General features: G+C 54.0%; 1 protein-coding gene and 1 long non-coding RNA gene across 2 annotated transcripts; both read left to right on the top strand.

Annotated features, from left to right (window-relative positions):
• Nucleotides 1-484: 484 nt before the first annotated feature.
• LOC146756356 (uncharacterized) lies at nucleotides 485-3,435 on the top strand. Its single transcript, XR_014937530.1, has 4 exons — nucleotides 485-692; nucleotides 2,109-2,180; nucleotides 2,518-2,577; nucleotides 3,342-3,435. It is a non-coding gene; the product is annotated as an uncharacterized LOC146756356 (long non-coding RNA).
• A 200-nt stretch (nucleotides 3,436-3,635) lies between these two features.
• LOC146756355 (uncharacterized) lies at nucleotides 3,636-5,191 on the top strand. The gene is made up of 2 exons (XM_085524553.1): nucleotides 3,636-3,738; nucleotides 4,028-5,191. The coding sequence occupies exons 1-2, from the start codon at nucleotides 3,680-3,682 to the stop codon at nucleotides 4,908-4,910; spliced, it is 942 nt and encodes a 313-aa protein (XP_085380679.1). The 5' UTR covers nucleotides 3,636-3,679; the 3' UTR covers nucleotides 4,911-5,191.
• The last annotated feature ends 13,111 nt before the right edge of the window (nucleotides 5,192-18,302 follow it).

Here is an 18,302-nt window from a genome sequence, read left to right as displayed (position 1 = left end):
TGGATGAAGGTTTGTACGGATGGAGTGGGTCTGGATTGCAGTGAGCGGGACGAGTCCGGGCTGCGGTTTGGCGTGGTTGTGTTGGTTGCTTTGAAGGGCTGCCGTCATAGGGTGGAGGGAGGGAGAGGGAGAGGGAGGGAGCTTTGAACAGTGCGGGCAGTCAGGAGCACGTCGCATTTCTGCCTGCTGTGTTGGCGCTGCCGTAAGTCTTTGGGTCCCCAGGGAGGCTCTCCCTGGGGGTGTCCCGATTGGAAGGCAGGATTCAATCCCGCCGCAGCCCGTCCATGGCAGGCAGACGCTTCTCTCCTCTGCTCATGGGACTCAGCAGTGCCAGGGGTTTCACAGCGCGTGTTGCAGTGGCTGGCAGCCTCCGTGTGTTTTTCTGTTGCAAACAGGATCCCATGGTGGAGCCGAACTAGAAGCAGACTTTGGTGTCTTGTGGCAGGAGCAAGGGCAGTGGAAGCGCTGCCCAATGCCGGGCGGTGGTGACTGCCATGAGAGCAGGGGTCTGATACCATCTGTGAGGGATGGGATTTGCATCCGGTGGCTTTTCTGTTGCAGAATGTCCAGCAGCAGAGCGTGAGTGGCCGTGAAATGAAGCTGGGCCTCAGGAGAGCCGCCTGGAGCTGCGTCACGAGCACCTTGTGTGTGTGCTGGCCATCATGCTGCCAGTTTCCAAGTTCCCAGAGGCAGTAAGTGGTGCTCTCATGGGCTGAGAGAAAGGCACGGGCAACTGGCTGGGAGGGAACTGTCAAATACAAGATACGAAATACTAAAGTATTGATGCTACAGATAAAGCTCAGTTTGCATTTTTGTTAGAGTCTGTGACAACAAATACAGTGTCCCTGAAGAAATGGCTTTTTTGGCCATTAAAAGACAAAATGCAATCTTTTGATTTGCACAAAGCAGTAAAAACAACACTGGAGCGATTTTCTTTATCCTTTGACAGAGTCTCTGGGTCTTTAATGTCCCTTCCCACCCAAACCATTCCACAATAATATATTTCCACAATGTAAAGGTGAAAATATCTGCCATGGTCTCCTGCTGCTCTACATGACTGGGAATCCTCAGCGTCCATAACAAGCCCAGGGGGAGCCTGGTCCTTGCGGTGGAACAGATCTACCCAGTGGGACACGCTCCCAGTAATTCTTCCCCAGCAGCCTGGCACTCACCCACTAAGGGGTGCCACAAGCACCCACTCTATGCAGCCCTGCTGCACAGGAGGAGCAGCCCGTGGGGAGGCCCAGCCAGCAGCCTGGGGATGTGAGGTCACTATGCCCTGCCACATTGCTGCCTTGTGCCACAAGATCACAATGCCCAGCTGCGTGCTCTAGGTGTTCTGTGCCCCAATAGCAGCACTCGTTGTGGCTGTAGCAGTGGTGGTAGCAGCATGGCACGAGTACTGGGGGCCACGGCCCCCACCTGCCTTGCCGTCCTCCTACTGATAGCCATGTGTTGTCAGGAGACTTGTGCTGCTCCAGGGCGAGCAGCAGAAGTAGGTGGGTGGGCAGAGATGGGGTAAAAAATAAGCGGAAATGTGAGTGAGAAGCCCAGGTTCTGGTTCCAGTGGCTCTGTGCCTTATAGGCCTAAGGCTGCCTTCGATGGGAGTGGGGGGGTATTGGAAAAGGGGGACAGGCAGCACCACAGGAGCTGGGCAAGGGCATGAGGAAGCCCTGTGCTCCCACGGCTCTGCCGCTGGCTGGGTGGAGCATGCTCTTCATCCTGGGGGTGTCCCAGGGGAGAACGTGGAAGGTGTGTGCTGGGAAAAGCATGAGCATTTCTGCTCCAGCTGCCTGATGCTCCCCATAGAAAAATCCTGGTTCCCAACAGAGACCCCCAGCTGTAGCCCAGTGTGTTTCAGGCACCTTTTCTTTGTATGCTCTTCCACGCGGTCCCGGAGGGGTGCTGCGTGTGGCCAGGAGGGAGCATTTGTAAAGCTGCCGAGTGCTAGGCTCCAGGTCACCCTGGCCCCTCTATAGCTTTGGCGATCAAGGCCTGAGTCTCCCATCCTGTTACCTGTCCCCTTCCCTGGCCCCTTCCCTGTCACTAAGGGAGAGGAAGATCACAGCATGCAATGGGAACATCCCTCTTCTGTTCTTTCTTCTAGATGATGACATTGGTACTCCTTCCTCAGATGACTGGAAGGAGACTGCTTTTGTGCCTCAGGGGAAACTCCGAGGTAAGTTGTGAGTGTCTGTTTCCTTGGAAGTCGAAAAATTAGTGCTATAATAGCTTATTTGGGTACGTAAGGCTCTCCAAAGGTCTTTCAAGTCTCTTTGTGCTTTGAAGGTCGTACACAGATCAGTCATTAATATTTCTTTACTTGGAGAATTGTCACATTTCAGTGGGAAGGCGGCCCTTGCCAGTCTTTGCTCCTATTCCTTTGCTGTTTGGTCCATGTCATTCCCTGACCTGCAGCCAGTCCTCACAGGTCACTGCAGGAAAAAAAACAAGGCAGACCCCAGTGCACAGCGGAAGCTCTCCTCACCTGTGTCTGATCACTCTTGTGCCTGCAGGCCCCTTTGGTGCATTTCAAAAGCAAAGTCGCGTCCCTGAGCCTGGGGTGGATGCCAGAGGTAAGTCACCAGTCTTCATCTCATGATCTTTGCTCATATTTGGTTGTGGAAGTTCAGGAGGGGTTCATCTTTTCACTGCCTGGTGATTTCTTCTCCATGAGAAGCTTGGGTAGTCACTGTTTCTTGGGTGCTGCATGCTCCCAGCATCCCGTTGACTTTGTCTCCATACATCAGAGATCTCCCCACTAAAAAAACCTTGAGGGGCCAAATGTTCTTCTATGCCTTCTCTGAAGATTGTTTTACATGGCCTGGAGAGAGTATCTGGAAAGCTGCTGAGTGCCAGCCAACTGCCCACCTGGCTTCTCTGCAGCTTTGCAACTTTTGACCCAGGTCTGAGTGCCATGTCATCACCTGAGCCCCTTCCAGTCACTGCAGGTCCCTAAGGAAGAGAGAAATTACAGCATACCATGTCATGAGATTTTACTTCCTTTGAGAGATGCCAGCTCACAGTCCTAATGTCAGCCAGGAGCGTCTGCAGGTGTGAGTGAGAATGCACACCTGTGTGTGTGTGCCCTGCCCTCGCACAATGCCCTGGTCCCATTCAGTGATGCCGTTATGCGTTTAGGTAAGCTGCAGTGTGTGGTGAAAAGTTCTCATTCTTTGGTCGCAGAAGTGCCTCCAGGGAAGGCCGTGCTAAATCCTTAGTTGTGCTGGAACCCCACAGGCATCCCAGGGGTGGCTGTTGTCGTTACTGACTTCACTGAAAAGACCATTCAGTTTAATATCTTGTTTGTCTGAAAGTTATCTTAATGCTTTCTGTTTAGGTCCTGAGAAACAGAAAGAGGCCCTGGAAACAGGAAAATATCTGCAGACACTGCCCCCTCTGCTAATGAAAATCATGAAGGACAAAGCACGTGGTAGGTGTATTTCCGTCTGTTCCCTGAAAGGCTTGTGAAACTGAACTTCTAGAAATACATGTGGAGAAACTGCACCATCATCCTGATGAGAAGCAGTTACTTACAGTCCCACTCCCTTACCTCCTTTCTAAAGAGACAGGTGGAGCACCTATGCGCTGGCTTGCATTTTGGAACGGCAGAGTTCGCACACTGACTATTTTATCGAGAAGTACTGCCTGGGATTCGGTGCAGCTATCTTCGTTACCATGCTGATGGCAATGTTTTCGTGCTATCGTCTTGTCCGACAACGGAGGCAGATAAACCAGTGAGTTCTTGTTCACCCCCAACCCCATCCTGCCCCCTCTCTTTACTATAGGGATCCTGTGAGCAAGGAGGCATTTCTAGTTAAAGCAGCATAGAGAAGCCAGTTAGTTGTTGCCTAACACTGTCTGAGATTGACACTGTCAGACATTTAACTGGCCTCGCCATTCCTGCTGCATGTTCTTACTGCTGGGCCTGAGACAGGCCGGGAGCTGAGGGTGGCTCTATCATGCACTGTGAGGAAGGAGAGCAGGGGGTTCTCCTGTGCCCTCAGCACGTTTCTCTCCCTGCAGGCGCCTTGCTGAAGATGCTGCAGTCCAGCATATTGCCCGCAGCAAACTCACGCTTGGACAAACAGCTTGCTCGCCTCAGTGCGCCGCACAGAAAAGACGTGGCACAAACAACCGGTGCCTGTGCAGTGACAATCTGCCCACCAGCCGCAGAGCACCACCAGAGCGGCCCCTGCCAGGCCTGACGGCTGTTGGGCTCAGCTGCCCCCAGTGCAGCCCCCGTAGCCCACCAGCCCAGGCTCCGTGGCCCCTGGGAAGTACATCATGCCCAGTGGCCCCTATCCACCTTGGGCATCAACACCTCTTTCAGGGGACAGGAGGGACCCACCTGGTTTGGAAGCTTGCAGTCATCGGCTGGCACCCAAACAGCAGCACCCTGGCATCAACACCACCCTCCCGTCCCCCACCACCATCCTTCAGGGGTTGGCAGTGGCTCCCTCAAAGTGTCACCCACAGGCAGCCACTGCCTCAGGGAAGCCTGAGAGGCCTGTCAGCCTCCAGCACCATCTCTGCCCTCACCCTCCCCTCCACCATCCATCAGGGGATGGAAGCGACCCCAGCAGAGTATAGACCTGGGGACATCATCCAACAGACGGACGACCATTGCCTGGGGGAAGCCAACTGGCCCAGCAGCCCCCTGTCCCCCCCAGGAACTGTCACCAACTTTCCTTCGCCATCCTTCAGGAGGTTGGAGCAGCCCCCACAGGGTGGCAGTTTGAGGGCATCATCCGACACCCAGAAAACTACAGCCAGGGGAAAGCATACCAGGCCCCACAGCTCCCAGCCCCCCACAGCACCAACTCTGCCCTCCCGCTCCTCTCCTCCATCCTTCAGGATGTGGGAGTGGCCCCCCCCCACAGGGTCGGCATGGGGGCAACACCTGTAAAACCTCTGCCTGGAAAAGGTATGACAGGCCCAGCAGCCCCAAGATCCCCCCAGCACCACCTCTCTCTTCATGCTCCTCTCCACCATTGGTCAGGTGGTGGGAGCATCATCACTGGTCAACACAACAGGGGGTTCTTTCTTTAACATCCTTATTACACCTTCCGAACTGAGTATACCTTTTCTACAAAAATTCTCAGCACCACAGATGATCATATTCAAAACATCTATAACTATATGGAATATAGATATTGTAAATTAATAAAATTCAACAACAAAACAAAATAACCAAGAAGCTGCTTCCTTCAAAAGGCAGAGTATTCTGACGAGGAGAAAACAGCAATACTAACATCACGTCACAGCGTTGCCTTCAGGGCACAAGCTAAGGCAGCCAGCTGACCAGGGCAGAACTTGTGTTAGATGCTGCTCAGTGACAACACCCAGAATGAAGTAGCAAGGATGTGAAGTGCAGGAGACTACTTGCGCTTATCACATTCTGTCTGCTGTAACAGCACTACTCAAAGATTTCTAATCAGGCCAAGATCTTTGTGAAGCAGCAGTTTGTTCATTACTGCCATCATGGCCGCACACCCCTACTGACTGTTGGGCAAAGCTGCAGTGGAGAACGCCCTCCACACGCAGTCCTGGGCAGGCAAGGGCTGTCGGTGCACAGTGCCACACGCTCCTTGCCATCTGCACACACGTGGGCTGGCTTTGCACTGCCAGGCACATCGTCTCGCCTGGGCACTGCAGGTCCTCGCTTGGTGGTATGCAGAGACAGCGGGGCCAACAGATGAAGTTATCTGTGTTGTGTGCAATACTTGTATGACTTGGGAGCTGACAATCCTTGTGGTTCTCTGTCCTGCTCCAATTTATAGGAAGGAGAGGAGGTCCATACGTGTATGCCTGAGCATGGTTCAAATGTTGGAGGACGGACGCTATTACGATTTAGGGTGATTAGGAAGGGAAGGCGGGCAATAGAAAAGACAGGAAAAAGAATCAAGGAGTCTTTATAGGAAGCAAGAGGGAGAGAGAGTCACCACCATGGATCTGACGTGTTTAGTAGTTCAGTCATTGATCTTCAGTAGTGGTGGGTCATCAGGAGTTGTTTTTCCGCTGACGATGACTGTGACCACGGCAACAGTTTCCAATGATAGTATAAACTTACAAATAAGTCCAACGTGGTTCAGTCAGCTCTCCTTGGTGTGACAGCTCAAATCCAAAATGGTTGAGTAAGCTCTCCTTGGAATGGCAGCTTCTGGCTCTGGGATCTCATCTGGACCTTGCCAGCAGACAAGAGGGAGCAGGGACGCCCACCTGCTTCTTGTTCTTCACAGGGCACGATGGTATCATTCCCCAGTTTTCCCATACCAAGCTGGAACCAGATCTTCTGCCAGTAAACACTTCTGAGCACCCTCTTCTAGAGGTGAACAGCTCTGGAGGAAGGTGCTTTCAAATGTCCACAAAGTGATGTTGATTGTCACACAGTAGCACCCATCACTTGCCTCCTCCATAAATCAGTTACAGTCTTGTTGGTGAACCTGAAGACAAAAGGTCAGCGCTCTGGGACAAGCAGCCACACACCAGTATCACAGAGTCACAGAATGACCCAGGTTGGAAGGGACCTCATGGATCATGAAGAACAAACCCCCCTGCCTGGCAGGGCCACCAAACATACACCTTTACTAGATCAGGTGTCCCAGGGCCCTGTCCAACCTGGCCCTGAACACCCCCAAGGACGGGGCATCCACAACCTCCCTGGGCAGCCCGTTCCAGGGCCTAACCACTATCCTAGTAAACAACTTTCCCCCTAACATCCAACCTAAATCTTCCCTCTTTCAACTTCAATCAGTTTCCCCTTGTCCTGCTATTACCAGCCCCCTCCTCATCCTATGTGGAACACCAGTGCCAGCAGTGCGGCCGCCATTTTAGAACCCTCTCCACGTCACCTTGGTCACCGCTGCCGCGCGCAACGCACTCGCCTCTGACAGCTGTGGCAGTTAGCAGCCATGTCGGCAGCTAAGAGGGCTAGGGTAGAAGTTTTCCCTGTTTCAGGCGGGAGGATGGAGCTGGGGGCCCTAGGAGTGAGAAGGAGGAGGGGGCCCGCCATGACCACCAGGCAGAGGAGCCCCCCTGCAAAGGGGCACATGTGGGTCAGATCTATGAGGCAGGGGCTGAGGTGGGTCATATCTATGGGGCAGGAGCTGCTGTGGAGCTGATGTTGGTTAGATCTATGGGGCAGGAGCTGCTGTGGGCCCTATGCGGGTCAGATCTCTGGGACAGGAGCTGCAGTGTGGCTCATGTGGTTGAGATCTATGGGGCAGGAGGTGCTGTGGGGAAGACGTGGGTCAGATCTATGGGGCAGGAGCTGCTGTGGGGAAGACGTGGGTCAGATCTATGGGGCAGGAGCTGCTGTGGGGGTGCTGTGTGTCAGATCTATGGGGCAGGAGCTTCTGTGGGGTAGATGTGGGTCAGATTTATGGGACTGGAGCTGCTGTGGGACTGATGGGGGCTAGATCTATGGGGCAGGAGCTGCTGTGGGGGTGATGTGTGTCAGATCTATGGGGCAGGAGAGGCTATGGCGCTGATGTTGGTAAGATATATGGGGCAGGAGCTTCTGTGGGGTAGATGTGGGTCAGATCAATTGGGCAGGATCTGGTATGGGGCAGATGTGGGTCAGATCTATAAGGCAGGAGCTGCTGTGGGGCAGATGTGGGTCAGATCTATGGGGCAGGAGCTGCTGTGGGGCTGATTGGGATCAGATCTATGGGGCAGGAGCTGCTGTGTGGCTGATGTTGGTCGGATCTATGGTGCAGGAGATGCTGTGGGGCTGATGTGGGTCAGATCTATTGGGCAGGAGCTGTTGTGGGGCACATGGGTATCAGATCTTCGGGGCAGGAGCTGTTGTGGGGCACATGTCGGTAGATCTATGAGGAAGGAGCTGCTGTGGGGCTGATGTGGGTCAGATCTATGGGGTAGGTGCTGCTGTGGAGCTGATGTGGGTCAGATCTATGGGGCAGGAGCTGCTGTGGGGCTGGTGTTGGTCAGATCTATGGGGCAGGAGCTGCTGTGGGGGCTATGTGGGTCAGATCTGTGGGACAGGAGCTGCTGTGGGGCTCATGTGGTTGAGATCTATGGGGCAGGCGTTGCTGTGGTGCTGATGTGGGTCAGATATATGGGGCAGGAACTGCTGTGGTGCTGATGTGGGTCAGATATATGGGGCAGAAGCTGCTGTGGGGCAGATGTGGGTCTGATCTATGGGGCAGGAGCTGCAGTGGGGCAGATGTGAGTCAGATCAATGGGGCAGGAGCTGCTGTGGGGATGATGAGGGTCAGATCTATGGGGCAGGAGCTGCTGTGGGGTAGATCTATGGGGCAGGAGCTGTTGTGAGGCTGATGATGGTCTGATCTATAAGGCAGGAGCTGCCGTGGGGCGCATGTGGGTCAGATGTATGGGGCAGGAGCTGCTGTGGGGCTGATGCGGGTCAGATCTATGGGGCAGGAGCTGCTGTGGGGCTGGTGTGGGTCAGATCAATGGGGCAGGAGCTGCTCTGGGGCACATGTTGGTCAGATCTATGGGGCAGGAGCTGCTGTGGGTCAGATCTACTGGGCAGGAGCTGCTGTGGGGCAGATTTGGGTCAGATCTATGGGGCAGGAGCTCCTGTGGGGCACATGTATATCAAATCTTTGGGGCAGGAGCAGTTGTGGGGATGATGTGTGTCAGATCTACGGAACAGGTGCTGCTGTGGGTTTATGTGTGTCAGATCAATGGGGCAGGAGCTGCTGTGTGGCTGATGAGGTTCAAATCTACGGGACAGGAGCTGCTGTGGGGCTCAGGGGGGACAGATCTATGAGGCAGGAGCTGCTGTGGGTCTGATCAATGGGTCAGGAGCTGCTGTGGGGCTGATGAAGGTCAGATCTATGGGGCAGGATCTGCGGTGGGGCTGATGTGGGTCTGATCTATGGGGCAGGAGCTGCTGTGGGTCAGATCTATGGGGCAGGATCTGCTGTGGGTCATATGAGGGTCAGATCTATGAGTTAGGAGCTGCTGTGGGTCAGATCTATGGGGCAGGAGCTGCTAAGGGGTACATGTGGGTCAGATCAATGGGCCAGGGGCTGAGGTGTGTCATATCTATGGGGCAGGAGCTGCTGTGGGGCTGATGTACGTCAGATCTACGGAACAGGTGCTGCTGTGGGGCTTATGTGGGTCAGATCGATAGGGAAGGAGCTGCTGTGGGGCAGGTGTGTGTCATATCTATGGGGCAGGAGCTGCTGTGGGGCAGGTGTGTGTCAGATCTATGGGGCAGGAGCTGCTGTGGGGCTGGTGTGGGTCAGATCAATGGGGCAGGAGCTGGTGTGGGGCTGATGTGGGCCAGATCTATGGGGCAGGAGCTGGTGTGGGGCTGATTTGGATCAGATCTGTGGGGCAGGAGCTGCTGTGGGGTAGTTGTGGGTCAGATCTATGGGGCAGAAGCTGCTATGGGGCACATGTGAGATCTATGGGGCTGGAGCTGCTGTGGGGTAGATGTTGGTCAGATCTATGGGGCAGGAGTAGCTGTGGGGCATATGTGAGTCAGATGTATGCGGCAGGAGCTACTGTAGTGCAGATTTGGGTCAGATCTATGGGGCAGGAGCTGCTGTGGGGTAGTTGTGGGTCAGATCTATGGGGCAATATCTGCTCTGTGGCACATGTGAGTGGGATCTATGGGGCAGGAGCTGCTGTAGTGCAGATGTGGGTCAGATCTATGGGACAGGAACTGCTGTGCGGCTGATGTGGGTAAGGTCTATGGGGCAGGAGCTGCTGTGGGGCACATGTTGGTCAGATCTATGGGGCAGGAGCTGCTGTGGGTCAGATCTACTTGGCAGGAGCTGCTGAGGGGCAGATGTGGGTCAGATCTATGGGGCAGGAGCTGCTGTGGGGCACATGTATATCAGATCTTTGGGGCAGGAGCAGTTGTGGGAATGATGTGTGTCAGATCTACGGAACAGGTGCTGCTGTGGGTCTTATGTGGGTCAGATCTATAGGGAAGGAGCTGCTGTGTGGCTGATGTTGGTTAGATCTATGGGGAAGGAGCTGCTGTGGGGCCTATGTGGTTCAGATCTATGGGGCAGGAGCTGCTTTGGAGGTGCTGTGTGTCAGATCTATGGGGCAGGAGCTGCTGTGGGGTAGATGTGGGTCACATCTATGGGACTGGAGCTGCTGTGGGTCTGATGGGGGCTAGATCAATGGGGCAGGAGCTGCTGTGGGGTGATGTGTGTCAGATCTATGGGGCAGGAGATGCTATGGCGCTGATGTTGGTAAGATATATGGGGCAGGAGCTGCAGTGGGGTAGATGCGGGTCTGATCTATGGGGCAGGAGCTGTTGTGGGTCCGATGTGGGTCAGATCTATTGGGCGGGAGCTGTTGTGGGTCCAATGTGGGTCAGATCTATGGGTCAGGAGCTGCTGTGTGGCTGATATGGGTCAGATATATGGGGCAGGAGCTGCTATGGGGCAGATGTGGGTCTGATCTATGGGGCAGGAGCTACAGTGGGGCAGATGTGAGTCAGATCAATGGGGCAGGAGCTGCTGTGGGGATGATGAGGGTCAGATCTATGGGGCAGGAACTGCTGTGGGTCAGATGTATGGGGCAGGAGCTGCTGTGGGGCTGGTGTTGGTCAGATCTGTGGGGCGGGAGCTTCTGTGTTGCTGCTGAGGGTCAGATCTATGGGGCAGGAGCTGCTGTGGGGCCTATGTGGGTCAGATCTGTGGGACAGGAGCTGCTGTGGGGCTCATGTGGTTGAGATCTATGGGGCAGGCGTTGCTGTGGATCTGATATGGGTCAGATATATGGGGCAGGAGCTGCTATGGGGCAGATGTGGGTCAGATCTATGGGGCAGGAGATGCAGTGGGGCAGATGTGAGTCAGATCAATGGGGCAGGAGCTTCTGTGGGGATGATGAGGGTCAGATCTATGGGGCAGGAGCTGCTGTGAGCCTGATGATGGTCTGATCTATAAGGCAGGAGCTGCTGTGTGGCTGATGTGGGTCAGATCAATGGGGCAGGAGCTGCTGTGGGGCACATGTGGGTCAGATGTATGGGGCAGGAGCTGCTTTGGGGCAGATGTGGGTCAGATCTATGGGGTAGGTGCTGTTGTGGAGCCGATGTTGGTAAGATCTATGGGGCAGGAGCTGCTGTGGGGTATATGTGTGTCATATCTGTGGGGCAGGTGCTGCTGTGTTGCTGCTGATGGTCAGATCTATGGGGCAGAAGATGCTGTGGGGTAGATCTATGGGGCAGGAGCTGTTGTGAGGCTGATGAGGGTCTGATCTGTAAGGCAGGAGCTGCAGTGGGGCGCATGTGGGTCAGATCAATGGGGCAGGAGCTGCTGTGGGTCAGATCTACTGGGCTGGAGCTGCTGTGGGGCTGATGTGGGTCAGATCTATGGGGCAGGAGCTCCTGTGGGGCACATGTATATCAGATCTTTGGGGCAGGAGCAGTTGTGGGGATGATGTGTGTCAGATCTACGGAACAGGAGCTGCTGTGGGTCTTATGTGGGTCAGATCTATAGGGAAGGAGCTGCTGTGGAGCTGCTGTTGGTTAGATCTATGGGGCAGGAGCTGCTGTGGGGCCTATGTGGGTCAGATCTATGGGGCAGGAGCTGCTGTGGAGGTGCTGAGTGTCAGATCTATGGGGCAGGAGCTGCTGTGGGGTAGATGTGGGTCAGATCTATGGGACTGGAGCTGCTGTGGGTCTGATAAGGGCTAGATCTATGGGGCAGGAGCTGCTGTGGGGGTGATGTGTGTCTGATCTATGGGGCAGGAGAGGCTATGGCGCTGATGTTGGTAAGATATATGGGGCAGGAGCGGCTGTGGGGTAGATGTGGGTCTGATCTACGGGGCAGGAGCTGTTGTGGGTCTGATGTGGGTCACATCTATGGGGCGGGAGCTGCTGTGTGGCTGACGTGGGTCTGATCTATGGGGCAGGAACTTCTTTGAGGCTGATGTAGGTCAGATCTATGGGGCAGGAGTTGCTGTGGGGATAATGTGGGTCAGATCGATTGGGTAGGATCTGGTATGGGGCAGATGTGGGTCAGATCTGTGGGGCAGGAGCTGCTGTGGGGCAGATGTGGGTCTGATCTATGGGGCAGGAGCTGCTGTGGGGCTGATGTGGGTCAGATCTATGGGGCAGGAGATGCTGTGGGGCTGATTGGGATCAGATCTATGGGTCAGGAGCTGCTGTGTGGCTGATGTGGGTCTGATCTATGGGGCAGGAGCTTCTTTGGGGCTGATGTGGGTCAGATCTATGGGGCGGGAGCTGTTCTGGGGCAGATGTGGGTCAGATCTATGTGGCAGGGGCAGCTGTGGGTCAGATCTATGGGGTTGGAGCTCCTAAGGGGCTGATTTGGGTCGGATCTATGGGGCAGGAGATGCTGTGGGGCTGATGTGGGTCAGATCTATGGGGCAGGAGCTACTGTGGGGCTGATGAGGGTCTGATCTATGGGGCAGGAGCTGTTGTGGTGCTGATGTGGGTAAGATCTATGAGACAGGAGCTGCTGTGGGGCACATGTTGGTCACATCTATGGGGCAGGAGCTGTTGTGGGGCACATGGGTATCAGATCTTTGGGGCAGGAGCTGTTGTGGGGCACATGTCGGTAGATCTATGTGGCAGGAGCTGCTGTGGGGCAGATGTGGGTCAGATCTATGAGGTAGGTGCTGCAGTGGATCTGATGTTGGTCAAATCTATGGGGCAGGAGCTGCTGTGGGGCTGGTGTTTGTCAGATCTGTGGGGCAGGAGCTTCTGTGTTGCTGCTGAGGGTCAGATCTATGGGGCAGGAGCTGCTGTGGGGCCTATGTGGGTCAGATCTGTGGGACAGGAGCTGCTGTGGGGCTCATGTGGTTGAGATCTATGGGGCAGGCATTGCTGTGGATCTGATATGGGTCAGATATATGGGGCAGGAGCTGCTATGGGGATGATGAGTGTCAGATCTATGGGGGAGGAGCTCCTGTGGGGTAGATCTATGGGGCAGGAGCTGTTGTGAGGCTGATGATGCTCTGATCTATAAGGCAGGAGCTGCTGTGGGGCGCAAGTGGGTCAGATGTATGGGGCAGGAGCTGCTGTGTGGCTGATGCGGGTCAGATCTATGGGGCAGGAGCTGCGGTGGGGCACATGTGGGTCAGATGTATGGGGCAGGAGCTGCTGTGTGGCTGATGTGGGTCAGATCTATGGGGCAGGAGCTACTGTGGGGCAGATGTGGGGCAGATCTATGGGCAGGAGCTGCTTTGGGGCAGATGTGGGTCAGATCTATGGGTCAGGAGCTGCTGTGGAGCTGGTGTGGGTCAGATCAATGGGGCAGAAGCTGCTCTGGGGCACATGTTGGTCAGATCTATGGGGCAGGAGCTGCTGTGGGTCAGATCTACTGGGCAGGAGCTGCTGTGGGGCAGATTTGGGTCAGATCTATGAGGCAGGAGCTCCTGTGGGGCACATGGGTATCAGATCTTTGGGGCAGGAGCAGTTGTGGGGATGATGTGTGTCAGATCTACGGAACAGGTGCTGCTGTGGGTTTATGTGTGTCAGATCAATTGGGGCAGGAGCTGCTGTGTGGCTGATGAGGTTCAAATCTACGGGACAGGAGCTGCTGTGGGGCTCAGGGGGGACAGATCTATGAGGCAGGAGCTGCTGTGGGTCTGATCTATGGGTCAGGAGCTGCTGTGGGGCTGATGAGCGTCAGATCTGTGGGGCGGGATCTGCGGTGGGGCTGATGTGGGTCTGATCTATGGGCAGGAGCTGCTGTGGGGCACATGTGGGTCAGATCTATGGGCAGGAGCTGCTTTGGGGCAGATGTGGGTCAGATCTATGGGGTAGGTGCTGCTGTGGAGCTGATGTTGGTAAGATCTATGGGGCAGGAGCTGCTGTGGGTTATATGTGGGTCATATCTGTGGGGCAGGTGCTGCTGTGTTGCTGCTGAGGGTCAGATCTATGGGGCAGAAGATGCTGTGGGGATGATGAGGGTCACATCTATGGAGCAGGAGCTGTTGTGAGGCTGATGAGGGTCTGATCTGTAAGGCAGGAGCTGCAGTGGAGCATATGTGTTTCAGATTTATTGGGCAGGAGCTGCTGTGGGGTGCATGTGGGTCAGATCTATGGGGCAGGAGATGCTGTGGGGCAGATGTGGGTAAGATCTATCGGGCAGGAGCTGCTGTGGGGCTGAAGTTGGTCAGATCTATGGGGCAGGAGCTGCTGTGGGGCAGATGTGGGTCTGATCTATGGGGCAGGAGCTGCTGTGGGGCTGATGAGGGTCAGATCTATGGGGCAGGAGCTGCTGTCGGCCTGATGTGGGTCAGATCTATGGGGCAGGAGCTGCTGTCGGCCTGATGTGGGTCAGATCTATGGGGCAGGAGCTGCTGTGGGGATGATGAGGGTCAGATCTATGGGGCAGGAGCTTTTGTGAGGCTGATGATGGTCTGATCTATAAGGCAGGAGCTTCTGTGTGGCGCATTTGGGTCAGATGTATAGGGCAGGAGCTGCTGTGGGGCACATGTGGGTCACATGTATGGGGCAGGAGCTGCTGTGTGGCTGATGTGGGTCAGATCTATGGGGCAGGAGCTGCTGTGGTGCTGATGTTGTTCTGATCTATGAGACAGGAGCTGCTGTGGGGCAGATGTGGTTCAGATTTTTAGGGCAGAAGGCTCTGTGGGGCAGATGTGCGTCAGATCAATGGGGCAGAAGATGCTGTGGGGCTAATGTGGGTCAGATCTATGGTGTAGGAGCTGCTGTGGGGCACATGTTGGTCAGATCTATGAGTCAGGAGCTGCTGTGGGGCTGATTGGGGTAAGATCTGTGGGGCAGGAGTAGCTGTGGGTAGATGTGGGTCAGATCTATGGGGCAGGAGCTGCTGTGGGGCAGATGTGGGTCAGATCTATGTGGCAGGAGCTGCTGTGGGGCAGATCTCTTGGACAGGAGCTGCTCTGGGGCACATTTTGGTCAGATCTTTGGGGCAGGAGCTGCTGTGGTGTAGATGTGGGTCAGATCTATGGGACTGGAGCTGCTGTGGGTCTGATGGGGCTAGATCTATGGGGCAGGAGCTGCTGTTTGGCTGATGTGGGTCTGATCTATGGGGCAGGAGCTTCTTTGGGGCTGATGTGGGTCAGATCTTTGGGGCCGGAGCTGCTGTGTGTCTGATGTGGGTCAGATCTTTGGGGCCGGAGCTGCTGTGCGTCTGATGTGGGTCAGATCTATGTGGAGAATGTTTATGCAGTATGGCTTCATGAGAAAGGACATGAAGAGATTCCACTAGTTAATTTGTAAAAGAATGAACGTGATTAAAGACAAAGACGGTCTATCCTAGGGCCGATCACGGGCTAAGCAGCTCTGGAGAAATCAGGATGTGAAAAGACAGGGTATGTAGCTAAAGGCGAAATATGTATCTAGAGGCAAGGACGGCCTGAGGGAAAAGCAAGATGTGTAGCAAGGTGTAGACAGAGCTGCAAAGAAAAAGTATCCATAAGACTAACCACAAAGCTCAGATGAAGTAATGTGTAACCCACCAATCCTGAGCTTTACTTTTGCAATATGCATGAACTTATTACTGATTGTATAAATGAGATGCTGTAACACCTAATAAACGAGACTTGTTGACCATGATAGCATGAGACTTGTCTCCCGCGGTTACTTCCAACAAATGGTGACCCTCGACGTGATAAGGAAAAAGGGGCTGCCACGAGCGAAGAACTGCGTTGGGTTTGGGTCCCGCAGCTAGACGGACGACGAAAGAGCTAAACTTGGAGCTCCGTGTCTCGAGTGACCACAGAGGTGGGCTCGAGCGATACGTGCTGCCGAAGCCTGGAGGGCTGCAACGGTACCGACGTGAGTAAATATGGACGGGCAAGCAGCATATAATTTATTTACCGCTTTTCTTAGGTGGAGACAGTTTAACGGGATAGACTTGGAAAAGGAATTCCCTAAGTTATTAGTGTATGGGTATGCTAAAGGGTTATTTCAGAATCCGCATTTAGTTCATGATCTTGCTGAGTGGCGTAAATTTGGAGATGCAATTTTTCAGGGAATGATAGATGGGGAGAAAATGGCTAAAAAATGTGGGAAGTGGTGGCGTGTGGTTTACAATGATTTGCTGCAATCACCCACATGGAAGTGCTGGATCAGCCTGGGGGAGTGTGCCAGGATGGGGGGGGGGCTCCCATAGGGCCCAACGCAGCCCCCTGCCCTCACCTGTCACTAAAAATGTTATTTTTATTAATAGTAATGGTAGCAATAATGAGGAGAGAAGAGCTGCAGCTGTGCAGGGGAGGAATAAGAATTATAATGAATGGTCAGATTGCCCGGTGCCCCCTGCAGTGTCCACCGTAAAGTTGCTGCCGGCCGCCGAGCCTGCGTTGCCGGTGGCTGTGGAGCCGAGTGCCCCGTCTCCGTCTCCCAGCACGTCCGTATCAGATGAGCCGCCTGCATCGACCATGGCGCTACAGCCGGCCCCCTCGACCCCCCTTTGCAATGAGCCGCTCCCTGGGGCACAGAGTGACCTGGCGGAGGCCGTCACGCGGGAGCGGGGGGGGGCTTGGGCTGCGCTGGCGCGGGCTTGTTTAGAGGCGGGAGACGGTGAGGCGTTGGAAGCGCTGCAACAGGCGGTGCTGTCGGTGGGTTATTCGCCTGATCCTGCAGGCAGGACACAGGCTGCTATCAGTGCTTTAGATTGGAAGTTGTTGTCACTATTGCGGTCTACGGTCAGTCAGTTTGGAGTAAAAAGTGAGCCAGCGAGACAGATACTGGATTATATCTGGAGTACTCAGGTTTTGTTGCCATCTGATCGTCGGGCTATAGCTAGGTTGATTTTTTCGCAGCACGAACAACTGCTATTTAATGCTTATTGGGAAGAGACGTGCCAACAGAGCGCTGTGATAGTTAGGCAGCCCGGAGATCCCTTGTATAACGTAACCGTTGAAGAACTTTTAGGGGTGGGTCCTTTCATCCGGACAGAGGCCCAGGCTTTATTAGGACCAGTTAAATGTAGGGAGTCAATGTATCTGGCCAGGCAGGCTATGGATAAGATCAAGGCACCAGGTGGGCTGCCGTCTTATATGGGAATCCGGCAGGGAAGAAATGAGGATTTTGGAGCGTTTCTAGATAAGGTAGCTGGAGCCATAGAGAAGGCTGGAGTACCAGAGTACATGAGGGAAATAATGCTAAAACATTGTGAACTTCAGAATTGTAATGCTACAGCTCGTGGCATTCTAAGTACTTTGAGGAGTAACTGGACAATAGAGGAGGCGTTAGACAGATTATCGAGCGTGCCCACGGGGGCTCAGGCTTTCATAGTGGAGGCTATTAAAGAGCTAGGGGCAGGATTAAAGGCACAGGCTGAGGCTTCTCAGAATCAAGTGTTAGCAGCCCTTGCACCCCTCCAAGTTGCAGTCGCTACAAGCCCACGCTCGCAGAACAGCTCCCGCATGAAATGTTTCCGTTGTGAAAAAAATGGCCACATCCGTCACGAGTGCCAAGCCACTGGGATTTGGCGCAGCAAGTGTCAATCCAACGCCCACAACGCTGCTGTATGCTATAGGAAGTCGGGAAACGTGAGAAGCAGCGCACGAAAGAACAGCGGCCGCGCTCTGACACAAGCAGCCGTTCCCAGCCAGCGGCCGCCTGCCCCCCCCCGCACACGTCGCTCGCTGCGTTGTCGGCCTCTACGGCCCCCCCCCCAAAAATGAGATGCTGTAACACCTAATAAACGAGACTTGTTGACCATGATAGCATGAGACTTGTCTCCCGCGGTTACTTCCAACAAAACTGTGTTACAGAAAGGCAGAATTTCTATACGTCCTTATCAAACTAGTTTTTTCTTCTTTTAGTTTGACTCCTGACTTTAACTTTGAAATCAGACAAAGACCTTACAGTAGCAGACGTATCTGATGAAGAATTCACCATTTGTTTACTGTTACAGCATGAAATGATTTGTAAAATGAGTACAGAGCAGGTAAAGAACATCTACCATGTGAAATCAAGGATCATCCATTCCTGCCCTAAACACACAGTTATTCACCGAAAAAATTCTCCCTCTACATATCCAAAAGCTGATTTTAACAGTGTCATGGTTTAATAATTTTGTAATTTTGCTATCAGTATTCCACATCATAACATCATATAAAGCATGAATAATTTTACTGAATCTGAAACTTACAGAAGAAGACTACATCTCCCAGAGAGCAACACGATGGGTCACGGGACCTGGACTCTATATTAACTCGGTCGCAGAACAGACTGACGTCTTTCGAGTTCTGGCGTTCAGGGCAGTGTGTGGGAGCCTTCAGCCGTTCGCCCAGATTCACAGTAGGCCTCTCGGTTACGGGACTCATTCTCTCTCCTATTTTGCTTGATTCATTAGCTCAATTTTCAATTATATTGTAT

Source organism: Coturnix japonica, chromosome 27, assembly GCF_054131305.1.
Source record: "Coturnix japonica strain WE chromosome 27, WE-NBRP24, whole genome shotgun sequence".
In the NCBI taxonomy this organism is placed as follows: Eukaryota; Metazoa; Chordata; class Aves; order Galliformes; family Phasianidae; genus Coturnix; species Coturnix japonica.
Note: the sequence above shows the minus strand (reverse complement) of the source record. Positions and strands in the feature narration are given on the sequence as shown.

Excerpts from the sequence above, each read along its gene's own strand:
- LOC146756355 (XM_085524553.1), top strand. The coding sequence starts at position 3,680 with ATGCTGATGGCAATGTTTTCGTGCTATCGTCTTGTCCGACAACGGAGG. Across the intron at positions 3,739-4,027 it reads CAACGGAGGCAGATAAACCA|GCGCCTTGCTGAAGATGCTG; the intron begins GTGAGTTCTTGT and ends CTCTCCCTGCAG.